The sequence below is a fragment of the Eptatretus burgeri genome, chromosome 2 (assembly GCF_056783735.1).
Source record: "Eptatretus burgeri isolate ZD-2024b chromosome 2, Ebu_testis_v1, whole genome shotgun sequence".
NCBI classification, from domain to species: Eukaryota; Metazoa; Chordata; class Myxini; order Myxiniformes; family Myxinidae; genus Eptatretus; species Eptatretus burgeri.
The window spans coordinates 45,107,982-45,122,706 of NC_140962.1; the positions used below are offsets into that span (position 1 = coordinate 45,107,982).

The window sequence follows — 14,725 nt, forward strand, 5'->3', positions numbered from 1 at the left end:
AAGCGGCCTTTCCGAGGAAAAGTCGGATCAGGAATGATACACGCCCACTTCTGTTCCGTCCTATCAGCGAGCGCGGCGCGATTTGGCCCCGCCTCCAGGCGCGTCGGAGTAGAATCGATATATGCAAATTCGAGGATCAGGGGAGGTTCACGCCCACTTTTCCTCCGTCCAATGGGCAAGCGTGGCTCCGCCCCCGAGCCCATCCTGATCTGGAAATTTGCATATGGATTCTCCTGCCGTACTATAAAGCGCCGAGCGCGGGGCGAATTCAGTCAGTTTCTGTTTCGGGCTCGGGCGAGTTGGAGAGGTGTGGCGGCGGCGAAGTGTGGCAGCAGCAGTCAAGACGGGTCTGGAGGAGAGTCGGTCTGTCGGGGTTTGGAGTCTGTCGGGGAGCTGCAGAGAGGGGAAGCCGGGAACGCGGTCGAGGTCGCAGTGGAGTCGCTCGTCGCGGGACCCAAGCAAGCCAGCTATCCTCTTTCCCCAGAGCATCAACAACCCCCCTGTTTCCCCCCGCGCTGAGATAGTGCGAAAAGGGGGCCCCGTTCCCACCCCATTCCAAGCAGTGCCAACGAAACCCGCGGAGGAGCGCGGAGTCGGGGCACCGCCGCGACATTTTGCGGCTCATCACAAGACAGGTAGGCTCCACGCGGTCTCGGCCCACAGGCCCGTCTGCCCCCTTGTCGTTGAGGGTGGCCCTTTTTCTTTTGCTTTTGAGTATATGTGTTGTCGGCGCCATCTGTAAAGTAAAACTGTGTAAGTGTTGCCGTGTGCTCGCGTAGTCGGTAGTAGATCTGCATTGTTGTGTTCCTTTTGTTACATTTGCTTTTGGTGCATAATTGTTGTAATTGTATATGTGTACTTTCCGTTTGCCGCGGAATAAATGTGGCTTATGTTGAACTGTTTTTCCCGTTTCGCTTCGTCTTTTCTTTAATTGAATCTCCATCTTACTTCACGTAAAGGTTTGGTAGTGGGCGAAATACGCCCGATAATTAATCGGAACCGTCGAGGTTGACGATAACACCGCTCGGTTATCCCGATAGTACGGAACGGGTCGCTTAAAGTGGCCCGTGTCCGAAGTCGACTTGCGGCGAGGTGCGATCGCCCGGTCTACCCTCCGTGTGGGTACTTAGGTAGGTCGAATTTGGCGAACAACCCTATCCCACGCGGGGGGCCGATTGGCACGATCGTGGTGAGGCCGAAAGGCCCACCCGTGACTAGTTCCCGGCGTTAGTCCGAGAGGGTCACGACGGAATTGTCCGTCCGGTGGGCGACGTGCCGCGATTCGAGTTACGTGGCCGCTCGCACGCCGGCAGGCGCGAATTCGCAACAATATATATATATATATATATATATATATATATATATATATATACATATATATATATATATATATATATATATATATATATATGTATATATATATATATATATATAAAGATAAATATATATATATATATATTTATATATATATATATATATATATATATATATATATATATATATATATATATATATATATATATATATATATATATATATATATATATATATATATATATATATATATATGTATATATATATATATATATATGTATATATATATATATATATATATATATATATATATATATATATATATATATATATATATATATATATATATATATATATATATATATATATATATATATATATATATATATATATATATATATATATATATATACATATATATATATATATATATATATATATATATATATATATATATATATATATATATATATATATATACATATATATATATATATATATATATATATATATATATATATATATATATATATATATATATATATATATATATATATATATATATATATATATTGCACCATTATGATGTACCTCTGCCTGCCCCACTGTGCTCTCCACTCCTACTAACACACACACACACACACACACACACACACACACACACACACACACACACACACACACACACACACACACACACACACACACACAACCTCACAAGGAGTCTATAAACGAAAACAGTGGATAAATATACAGTGTTGATGTACTACAGGTGTGATGGGCCAAATGGCCACTTCCTGTGTTAAAGTTCCTTGTGCATTATTATTTCACGAATTTTAATGTCAAAAGAGTACAGAAGCAAGGGAAGAAAAAAAAAAACAACTGAGCAAAAGCTGTCACAATGCAAAGTATATTCACAAACACCCACACTTAAGCTACAATATAAAACTCCTCCACATTCAGATGGCATTCAAACAGTAGTATTATTGAAAAAGTAAGAGTAAAATCTTTCCATAGATTTCTGTAACCCCAAGCCTTACCTCAGTAACATCCATGACTTTAATAGCAGCAAGCTGGCCTGTCCGTACATGACGACCCTATGCACAAAACAAAAACAAGAAAAGGAAAAGGGTTGAAATTACTCTTTTAAATGGAAGCACTGAAAAAGGTTGACTGCTCTCTGTGCAGCTGAAACAGCAAAAAGCAGCACTGAACTATAGGATAAGAAATGATAAATTTCAGCTCTTCTCTAAACCTATATACAGTACCTCGATTAAGAAATAAAATAAAATACTTGAAATGGGGGGGGGGGACAGAGACATTAGATCTGTGGAAGGTAAAGGGATGGGGTGGGGTACACAGGGTAAACAAGATGGACACTACAGGGATTTTCAGGTCCTTACACTAGTGACTTTCAAGAAGGAAAGAAGGGAATTTGAAGGAGGTGGGTTTGGGGTGGATTAATAGGGGTAGAAAAGATCAAGGTTTTGGATGGGTGAAGATAAGAGGTGGTGGTGAATGGCTGTTTTGAAGACTTAGAGGGAGGAGTGGGATTGAAGAGAGTGTGGGAGTTTGTTCCAGAGACGGGGAAAAAAGAGGAATGAAAGAGTGAAGGTGAGCAGTAATTCTTGATTCTGTCAGTTACACCAGAAGAGTTTTTTTTTGGTGGACCTTGGGCACCCTGCGAAAATATAGGGGGGGACAGAGCACAGACAGAGTGTGGGGGTGAGGGGGGGCAAGACCGGAGAGGAGACGGTAGAAGTCAGAAAGACCACAAACCTGCCTGCGGTGAGGGATTGAGCGACCCAAAGACTCAGCCTCATCGCGGGAGATACAAATGATCCTAAATGACTTGGTTTCCAAAGCATGAAGCCGAGAAAGGTGAGAGGTGGGAGCACCAGCCCAGAGAGGAGAGTAGTAATCGTTATGGCATTTCATCTGGGATGGCATCAAGGCATTACATCTATTGCTAGGCTAGACCTCTACTGACATACATGTTATCCCGGCGTCCAGCACTCAACCCGTCCCGTGCTTACCTATTTCTTTTAAGTTTTTTATTTGTTTACCATGGGTGCATGGGGGATGAAATGTGCATCGACCATGATGGTGGGTGATGGGGGTGAGGGAGGGATAAGTGTTGTGTTTGACTATGGTGTTTGTCACTCTGAGGGCAACAAGTTTGTGAGCTGCCCTGGGTATAAGCTTTTTGAAATGTGCGCTTTGACATCTTGATAAAAGCTCTCCTGCACGGTGTACAAGTTGCAATTCAGATGTGGTGATTGAACCTGTGCAAGCAGTTCCCTCCCCTCCAACCTTGGCAATGGCTAAATATCCTCAACGGAAGACCCTGTTGATGCAGGAGAACTGGAAACTGAGATGCGACAAAGTTTTCTCACCAATCGCATAAAAGGTGAGAGAGAATGGTGTTAAGTATAATCTAGTGTTTTACTGCGACTTTCGTGTTATGATAAAATGAGTGACTTCATGTCGATATTCTAATCAAATATATAAAAATACGTCTCAAATTCTTCAGTTTACGATACCGCACACCACTTTTTCCATTATTGAACGTGCCGATTTATCGTCAATTTCAAAAATGTAGTATCGTGTTGATGATATGTTTTCAATATCGTATCGAGCTGATAATATTGAGATATCGCTCATCCCAAACGAGCACAAGCTTTGTGCATTTTCATCTCTCGATGGTAAAGAATCACTTAGTTTTTTTAAATTCTCGTATCCAGATCCAGATCCGGATCCAGATCCGGATCCGGATCTTCACCAAAATCTAATCAGTTCGTCCTTGCAAAACACCCAACCAGTCCAAGGTTCGTCCAAATTCGTCCGCAACTTTTTGAGATATCCTGCACACAAACAGAAAAAAACAGACAGGGGTGAAAACATAACCTCCTTTGGTGGCGGAAGTAATAACATTGTTTATGAATTTTAAGAACACATTCGAACTACTTCTACTACGGCCCTGATTATTCCAACCTTTTTGTCGGGTCAGGTAAAGTTTTTGGCCCGGGTCTTTCATGAAACGCATTCAATTTGAGCAGGAATTTGTAATTTGTTCAAGTTGCAGACGATAACTCACCCACTCTTCAACAGAGACACCATGGGATGTTTAACAATCACCAGATAATGCAAGCAAAGGGGACACCCAACTTAACCTCCATCTGACAGTCGACACACTTTGTAATGCAATTCCCTCCACGTGAAGCACCACCCTGACAGTTTATCATTGTGTCAGGAATAGGACACAGACTAGACATGTCAAACATAAGTGCACTAACTCTGTACCATTCCGTTGGACAATTGAATCTGCTCTTAAGGCAGGTTTTAGAAAAATAAAAAGAGTATCCAAAATGCTTTTGTTCATTACTTTTATCGATCTTGAAAAGGCTTGTGACTTAGTTTGGAGAGGTCTACGGATAGCAGAAGAAGACGATGAAATCCATAAAAGAATAGTAAAAAAACTGAAAAAGTTATACAAAGGAGTATTATTAGTCTTAGGTATGAGGGAAAGGTATGGGAGTGCTTTGAAACAAACACAAGAGCAAGACTAGACCGGCACTCGGTAGAGTGCATACCTCTGCCAGGCTGAACGGTTCCAGATCCGGATTCGGATCTTGAAAATTAAATAGATTTTTCCTTGACAAACACCCAACCCGTCCACCAAGTTTTGTCCGAATCAGTCAAAAACTTTTTGAGATATCATGCTATGTATCGGTTTTAGCCCTATCTCAATGGTGAAGAATCACTTGAAAAATTCTCGGATCTGGATTCGGATCGTCACCAAAATCTATTAATTCGTTCTCGTCACACCCAACCTGTCCACCATGTTTCGTCCGAATCCGTCCATAACTTCTTGATATATCCTGTTCACAGACAGACAGAGGTGAAAACATAACCTCCATTCACCTTCAAGGATGTGTTGTTATCTCACATCAAGTCAAACAAACAAGAACACAAACAGACACTTCTTGAATTGTACAATGATGAATCATCCCCATTGAACCCTACAAAAAGAGAGGAGAAAACAAACAAACTAGATTCCTTTGAAGTGTACTTGTTAAGAAACATGTTAAAGTAAAATAATATGATTTATATATTTATTTTTTTCATGAAGATATCAGAGAAAGACAAATGTCAGCGGGTATGAGAGCAAATATGTAAATCTAGAATGAAATGGCTTGGATATAATCGAAAGATTGGATAAGGAAAAATAAGTGAAAAGAAGATACTAAAGTAGGATCAACGGTGAAAGGCCAGTGGACAGAACAAGAAAACAAGAACTAGATAGGGAAAGATCTAATGGAAGCTGGAATTACAATAGAAGAAGCACACAACATATCAGCCAAGACGGGAAAGGGCGGAGGCCTGTGGTTCGGGCCAATTACGCTCCGATGCAGCGGAAAGATGTCGTATAAAGATCTGTAACACAAGTGTATCTGCCATATTGCTTTGGCACCTCCTTTTATTTCATAAATTACCAGCAATTTGAAGCACTGACAATAACTTCAATAGCATGTCATTTATCAAGTGAAACAATGAATATTTAAGTATGCATACTGTTTGCTTAATTACATGTATTTCAAATTTGTGCGTTTTCTTTTCTTTCCGGTGATGTTGAAATGAAGTCAACAGATTAAATGTGGACCTGTTACTCTCACATCGCAGACAGGATGGTAGCCTGTCTCTGTCCCACAAGATTTCTGCAGTATGCATATGGTATGCCAGTAACACATTTATGGTGAAACTCCCAAAATCCAAGCTCACTGTTCACCTGCACTCATTTGTTCCCCATTTATCTCATCTGTGGAAAAAACTCCCTCAATCTGTTGAATCTCATTCTTCCCTCCAGGACTTCAAGATGTCTGTTTACCATCTCAGGTCATCCTCCATCCATAGTCTTGATCTTTTGTACCCCCGTTGAACCTCCCCACGCCCATCCTTTCCTTTGTCGGTCTTCATGTTTTCTTCTCTTTTCCTCACCTTTCTTTTCATTTTTTTTTGCTGTGGTTTTCACTTATTTTAACTGTGTTTGAGATCCAGCTTGTTCACACCCCACCCCATCTCCCAGTGTCCTCACTCCCATGCCCGCCATGTTATCCCCCCACACCTACCCTTGCTCTCATTCTTCCCCACACCTCCAAGTGTCCATCTGCTGTCACCATCTACCCTGCTGTTGGTGGTTTCCGTTCCGTGTTCTCGCTCTTCCCAGAGTCTAGATTTCGTACGCACAAAACATTTCACACCAGGATGATGAGAAATCCACAGCTTTTATTTTTTAAATTAAAGAAAAATAGGTTCTAGTTGTGAGTGAAAGGATTACCGACGACCGAGTATACCAATAACCCAAAGTCTCACCATCTACTGCCCCGCTCCCCAGCCCCCTTCCACTACCTCGTCTTTCCAATCTTCCCTCCCTATACAATGCATTTATAATGCCTGGCATACAATGAATGCAAAGTCCCGGATAAAGACAACCTGGTGGTCGAAACAATGGACCTGAGCTTTACCCAAAGCAGGAGTCATAAATGGTGATGCCTCCACTGTCGAGCACCTGGTTTCGGTATTTTGATTCGTTTTTCATCTACTAAATTAAATCTCCATGAAGAAACTACATAAATGGTAGCTGTTCTCTGCTGAATTACAAACCTGGGTGGCAAACACATGGGTAATGTGCTTTATGCTTTACACATACAGTCACAGATTATGCCTTGCTTCAGCTGCTCGGATTAACATAAGAGAGTAACGCACTTCATTTCAACAGCACAATAAAATGTACAATCGCCACAGATGGCAATACACCATAATAATCCTGTTTTGTATTCCTATTTGGCCACATAGCTCATGATGAAGGGATCCAAATTTCAAATTTTAATTCACTGTTTTGTTGCCCAACGTCCTTGCAAATCATAGAAAAGTACAATGACGTGTCCCAATGTCTTTCTCCAAATGGGTTACAATCTAAAGCTCTTCAATGAGCTTCAGATCATTGTTTTCAAAAATAATAACAATCACTATAATTCCTTTTTCCACAGGGGTGAGCTGATTCCGGCACCCTGACCAAATTCCTGCTTGAACCAACAAGGGGCACCGCACCAGTTGCACTGCCACACCCCTGTGAGAAGCGATGCTAACTGGCAGCGATGAGACGACGATCCTTTCTCATTTTTGCCAGTTCCTTCAACCCATGTGAGTGCCTAAATAACACTGTATCCCTGGGATCTCGTCAATCATGACTAATACTGTCACGTCCACGCCGATTAAGACCAACGCTGGACGGATAGACCAAAACTGGCTCTTATTCCCTTGCACTGCGTTCGAACAATGGCGGCTTTGCACGTGTGTGAATCGGAAGAAGCACGCAAGGCTATGAACTCTTTTAAAACCAACAGGTTTATTTCCCAAATCAAACAGATAAAAAGAACCAGGGGATGGTGGAATCATGACGGAGGAGTATGATGGCGGGTTGGGGGAAGGGAAGAAGGTGGAACACAGAATCGATAAAGAACTAATTATGTACAATTCCCATAAAACCTATGGTGCCACACACCAGATTTATTCACAGACAGGGATAGAGGACATGAACTGGATAATCCTTAGCTGCTAGTGAATGAGCAGGCGATGAGGAGACGAGCACGAGATGACGAAACACACAGCAGGAAAACAAATGGGGCAAGGCAGGAATGATGACGCAGGGCCACTGCAAGAGTAGGAACAGGAGAAGGCAGCAAGGCAGGCAGCACGGACAGAGCAACCGTTTTCTCTGCAGCACACAATCTCCTTATCCCTAATCCTTTTCTCCTTGTGCCTGGTGCCCAACCCTCTTCTACTCTCCTTGGCCATGAGTCACGACCCTTCTTCCTTCTCCTTGCTCCTCTTCAACCCCAACTTCCGTCTACTTGCTCTCGCGAGACATGCCCAAAAAATCCACCCTCTCGAGGCAGACAACTCCACCCCTCCAGAGGCATCCATAACTGTGCACTTCGGGAGGCGACGAAACACTCTTCTCCTCATTGTCTGGACCTTGCAGCTCCTCTTGTAATATCCTTCCGAATGAGGTTGACAAGGAGTTATATGCACAATTTCCCGAACCATCATCCCGAACCAATTATCACCACACACTATCCCCTGTATGGTATACATTCAAACAAGACAATTCTTAAGCTAACATTTCCCTACTTAATTACATCGAGATGGGTTAACTACTCGTACACGGACCATATTACTCGATACATTTCTAGCTGTAATAAGGCAATGTCTAACCTCTCCAACCCCCCACAAATGTAACAGTACTTCACTAGATCATTGGAATCTCCCGCACTGAAGCTGAGTCTATAATTTTGCCATCACAGAAAAGTCGATGGTCTCTCTGTCTTCTACCACCTCCTTTCTGGTCTTGCACCCTCTGCTCTTTTCTTGCTTTGTCACCCCCCCCCCCCCACCCTCAGGTTTCTGCAGGGCTCACATGGCCCACCATTAACTCACTTTAGGTGAAACGACCTAAATCCAGGATCACTGCTCATCCACACCCATTTGTTCCTCTTTTTTCCCACCTCTTCAATCTCATTCTTCCTTCCAGGTCTTCAAGACCACTGTTCACCACCATATCAGATCTTCCCCTATCTAAAACCATGATCTTTTCAACCCTCGTTAACCCCACCAAAATCCCTGTTCATTCAAATTTTCCAGTTTTCCCTCCTTGGAATTTCCTTCTCCATCCATTTCGTCCACCACATGCATGTGTTTTGCTTCCTGGTTTTTGTCTGTTACGTCCTGATTTGTTCACTGCCGTCGCTCTTCCACAAGCATCGACGATGAACACAAAAAGGGGGAAAGAAAAAAAAAGGTCAAGGCTAAAACAAATGTGAGTGCTGAACAGGTCAAGCACATATGAATCCTGCCTTGCTCTCCAAACTGCCTGCCTATGGAATCCAAGGCCAAGTCCACTCTTTGTTTACTAACTTCATCCATTCATGAAGTCAACGTGTGGCTCTCAACGGAACCCTTTCATCTCCTCTCCCTGTCGAGGATGAAGTACCCCAAGGCAGTGTTCTATGCCCCATATTTTTCCTAATCTTCATCAATGATCTCACTGTCACTCTGGAAAATCTTCTTATCTCTTTGCTGATGACTCCACTCTCTGCGATGACATCTCTCATCCTTCTGACAGACAGTCAGCAGGCTCTTCCCTCTCCTCAGAATGTGACAAAAATCACAAACTAGTCAAACACAATTTTGCTTTTGTATCCGTATTGTCCACCGTTTGCATTCTCCCTTACCCCTCATCATTACCTGCATCCTTTGTTTATCCGTCTCCTCTACTTTCTCCCTCCACCCTGCTGTTGGTTTTCGCCCTTTCTCCTGCTGTTCCCTTTATGTTGTGTCCTGAGTTGTTCTGTGTCATCGCTCTTCGAAGAGCCTAGACGATGTAAAAAAAAAAAAAGCCCTGGCATTCGAGTCATTTTTCAGGAGTGCATCTCCTGCGAATGTCAGGATCCGACAGTACGAGAGCAAAATATCATGGCATTTTACATCATCTCGACCGATCAAATTTCCTACTGGCAAACCCCACCTATGTCCTTTTTTCCTCAAGACTGCATGGAGTAAGATGTTCCATGCACTCCCTGGTTTATTCTTTCTTCTCGCACATAAAACTTGCTCTCCATCCTCAATTGTGGTACCCAGATCGTTCGGTTTGCCATTATGTCTCAATCCCTTTTGTCATCATAAGCTCCAACACCTGCTTTTTCTCAATGTAAAGGAATACACTGCAGCCTCAAATACCCTTTTCCACATATACGACCAAAGACACGAAACAGCGAGACAATTTGCTTCATTACAGCCAAAAAGCTTCTGAACCAAACTTTCTATGTAAATTCAAGCAATTGCATTTATAAAGCTGCTGTTTGAAACTGAAAAATAATGTGGACAAACGCTGATTAGATGTATTTACTGTGAAATCCTCTTCAAATTTCAAGTCAATGGCATGAAAATTGAGGATTTTAGACACACCACCTTGGTTGTTGACCTTGGACCTATGTTAACCTTTTGACCTTAAAAACAATAGGCTTCTTCCTTATGAAAACTCGACCATGTGGTGAAGTTTCGTGAAGATCGGTTTAAAATTGTGACCTGTAGGCGATAGATAGAGACAGACAGACAGAGACAGAATAACAAAATCGACTGACCAATATATCTTCGATTTTGCAAGTAACAAACAAGAAAACAGACTATAAACTGAGAACTCCCTTCTTTTGGTGCCCGGCAATGACGTCATGCATCACCTGGATATGGAATTGGGAAGGAGCGGTGTACAATAATTTGACGTGAATGCATCAATGGATGTTGAATGTCAATCCACGGTCACGTTTGATCTAAATTAAAGGTCACATGAAAAATTAGAGAGAGAGAGGGAGAGAGAGAGAGAACGAGAGAGAGAGAGAACGAGAGAGAGAGAGAACGAGAGAGAGAGAGAACGAGAGAGAGAGAGAACGAGAGAGAGAGAGAACGAGAGAGAGAGAGAACGAGAGAGAGAGAGAACGAGAGAGAGAGAGAGAGAACGAGAGAGAGAGAGAACGAGAGAGAGAGAGAACGAGAGAGAGAGAGAACGAGAGAGAGAGAGAACGAGAGAGAGAGAGAGAACGAGAGAGAGAGAGAACGAGAGAGAGAGAGAGAACGAGAGAGAGAGAGAACGAGAGAGAGAGAGAACGAGAGAGAGAACGAGAGAGAGAGAGAACGAGAGAGAGAGAACGAGAGAACGAGAGAACGAGAGAACGAGAGAACGAGAGAACGAGAGAACGAGAGAACGAGAGAACGAGAGAACGAGAGAAAGAGAGAAAGAGAGAAAGAGAGAAAGAGAGAAAGAGAGAAAGAGAGATAAGTAAAAGAGAGACAACATGAGATGTTTCTCACTCTAGTAATGGTCTGAAAAATGATTTTCACAGGCCACATGGCCTTTGACCTGGTCAATCTAAAATTGAATCAATTCATCCTCGTATTCAGTCCATAGTTATGACAAGTTTGGTCAAAATCCCTGAATAATTCACAAATTATGGCGACAATGGAAATCTGCTTCTTTCAGATGAAGGTCACATGACCTTTGACCTTTAACCCCAAAATCGAATCAGTTCATCTTTGCAGCATAATACACCTTGATACCAGGCTTAGTAAAAAATCCCTTCAGCGATTCACAAGTTATCGTGGCAACAAAATCATCATGTTTCAGATCCGTCCGTCCGTCCGTGCATCAACGTAATCCCTCCGGCAACTGAGGCATGACGATAGATATCAGACATCATAATGTGACATTCCAAGCTTTAAGGTTCTAGCGTGATCTGTGGATAATTTTAAACTGTCCACAGGGTCAGCTGAAGTCTCCCGCAAATTACCCCCTTCCCCGACCCAAACCCGCCAGCTGAGACACTCCATTTCAGCGTTGAAAACAGAGCTTTTCTTTCAGTGAAAATTTAAAAAGTTGACTTTTGCAGGCAGTGCACGTGGTGCCTTCCTGGAAATGCAGCAATTAGTGGTGTCATGTGATCGATTTGATGAGCCCAAAGAAGGCTCAATGGAGGGTTGATGAGTTGGAGCATTTATAGGTTGGAGTTTATGAGTTGGCGATTCGGCAGATAGGCTGCAGGTGAAAAAAAAAATCAATCTTACGCACTGGAATATTGGTATGAGAAAATGTTTTGCACGGTGGTCATGTTTTCACCCCTCCTGTCCGTGTGTCTGTTCCTCAAAAAGTTGTGGGAAGCATTAGGACAAAATTCGGTGGACAGGTTCGGTGTGCGACAAGGATGAATTGATTATATTGTGGTGAAGATCCGAATCCGATCCGGATAGAAGGATTTTTTTTTTTAATTGCAGTGATTCTTCATCATTGAGAGATGGGGCCAAGAACCCTAACAGCTCGCAAGTATGTGAGAAGCACGTGAGAGTGGTGGGGTGAGTTGTAAGGGGTCACATCCCCTCCCTTCCCCCAACAAAAACAGACTTGAAATGAATGCGTAAAGGGATTAATCAGGCTCAGTTGTGTGCAAGACAGAAAACTATGTTGACATGTACGCACGCACTTGTTCTTTTGCCACATATTTCGTTAAACACTGCAAATCAAATAACTTTGAATGTGAAGTGCATATCTATTTCGGAATACTCAAAAAAAATTTTTTTTTAAACGTTCACTGTACGTTTCAATTGGGCCATGCTACTCAAATTCTGTACCATCAAAGCATTTCCTAATAATATGTCACAGATCGATCCAAATACTTGTCTTCCCCGTGAAATAATTGGCTCATAATGCACCAGAATGCATATTTTAATGGTTATTTGTAAATTATTCCCAGTGGAGCATGTCCCGGACCCCACCAGCATGCTCGGGAAACTGAGTTCCCCAGGGTCGGGATGTCCGCCGATCACCTCCCTATATTTGGCCCTTCTAAATTCGAACCTCTGCAGTGCATCGCGCGTGAAAAATACTGGTCCGTTGGAAGGGTGTACACACACTAGTTAGGATGTCAAGTTCGCTTGATCTACTCGCATCGGTTAGATCGGTTTTTGTAACCAGTGACCCATGAGCATTAAGTTGTCCTCTTTTTACGCATGCCAGGAGAGGTGGTAGTTCACTGTAGAGCCAAAGGAGAGGAGTCACAATGGATGTGTCGGAGTTCCTTCTGCGGTTCAATAAAAAGGATCTTATATAACACGGAGTTGTTGTTGCTGTCGTGGGGTTGTGGTTGTTGTTGTTTTTTTGTGTTCCTTCCATGTATTTTTAATATTTTTTTTAATCTTTCTTTGAGAATTATTACTCATTCCTGCCTCGCCTGCATGTGAGCCGTCTCGGCATTTTGGTAATCCCATGGGGGGTGGGGGAGTGCCTCAATGAAAACCCCTTGTTTGTAGGGACTGGTGGGATACAGTACAGCAATTCCCGCTCGAGCTATTCATTTGGCCATTCTCGAAGTACATCACTTTGGCGTGGCAAGGCTGCATTTGCAAACACACCATCGACGAGACAACACGTTTCATTTTAAATCCCATTGCAATGTCTATACTTGTGATCTCATAAAATGATTGCATTAAAAAAAAAAGCAAACAATGATGTTAATTAGTTTGTAAAGTTGTCTCTGAATTATCAAAAAAAAAAAAAACATGCAACGTCAAGGTTGCAGAAAAACTTGTCGCTTGATTTGTATTCATGTGTTTATCGATTATTTTGTATACAAGGTCAAGGCTTGCGACAGAGATAGAACATAGAACGGATCAGGATGCAGCAGAACTAAAAGAACTGTAAAGAGAGAAGGGGGCAGGGGGAAACAAATAACAGGGTTGAAGGATAAAATAGAGGGAGACTTGGACAAGTAAGGGATGTAGGGAGGAATAAGATGCTGTTGGACGATGCATGGGGTGGATAAGATGGATACAGAAGGAATCTCCAAGGAGAGAAAACTGGATATTTGGAAGGAGGTGGACCTGGTTAACAAGGTTACAGAAAATCATGGTTTTGGAGGGTTATCATTAACATCTGAGATGATGGTGAACAGCTGTCCTGAACACCAGAAGGGAATGATGAGATTGGAAGAGAAAGTGAAAGTTGGCTCCACAGGCGTGAGAAAAAAAAAAAAGAGGAATAAATGAGTGGAAGTGAGTAGTGATCCTGGAATTATCTAAATTGTACTCATTGTTTGAAGTAAGTATTATGCATGGCTTTCCGTGAAAGCATTCTCCTGAGTGATAAATCTCGTGGTGTTAAATTAGGATGAGCAGAAAGTTTTGGTGTCACATTTACTGTGGCGGTGCATGTCCTGAGAGGAGGGTTTTGGGGTCGGGGAGGGAAGGCATGGGAGTGCAGCATGAAGGGATATTATTGCTTGCTAATAAGTACAATTACATTTGAAACTACTGCTTATTACCTCTGCCGTCGACGATGGACGGAGGTTGTTTTCACCCCAGTCTGTCATTTGTTTGTTTGTGTGCAAGATATCTCAAAAAGTTATGGACGGATTCGGGTGAAATTTGGTGGGCAGGTTGGGTGTGTGGCAAGGCCGAATTGATTCGATTTTGGTGAAGATCCGAATCTGGATCAGGATCCGGACAGGGCTATGCACTCTATCAAGTGCCCTCCTCGTTATTACTGTGTTATTATTACTCTGTTGAGAGATCAGTGGCAGACGACATGACGACATGGTGCAGGCACAGAGATAGCACTTGCACGTGTTGATGTGACGTTACCAGGCTGTGGAACAGCTTGGTCGCTCTTTCAGTCGAGCTAATCGCGTGCCTCCTCTACATCACATGGGTGGGTTCTGTGGAATTTATGAGAAAGTTCTCTCAGGAAGGGACAGGGAGGATACATGTTCTTCATGTGTTTATTCTCCATCTCGTAATACACGTGCAC

The 14,725-nt window shown here is 42.6% G+C and overlaps 1 protein-coding gene across 9 annotated transcripts in view; it reads right to left on the minus strand.

Annotated features, from left to right (window-relative positions):
* The window catches only part of LOC147031950 (TRAF2 and NCK-interacting protein kinase-like), a 219,144-nt gene that overhangs the window by 135,776 nt on the left and 68,643 nt on the right, over positions 1–14,725 (minus strand). For all 9 annotated transcript variants that reach the window (XM_085869193.1, XM_085869192.1, XM_085869191.1 and 6 more), the window contains exon 3: positions 2,355–2,411. In XM_085869193.1, coding sequence (XP_085725319.1) covers positions 2,355–2,411 — 57 coding nt within the window. The remainder of the gene's footprint in view (positions 1–2,354; positions 2,412–14,725) is intronic.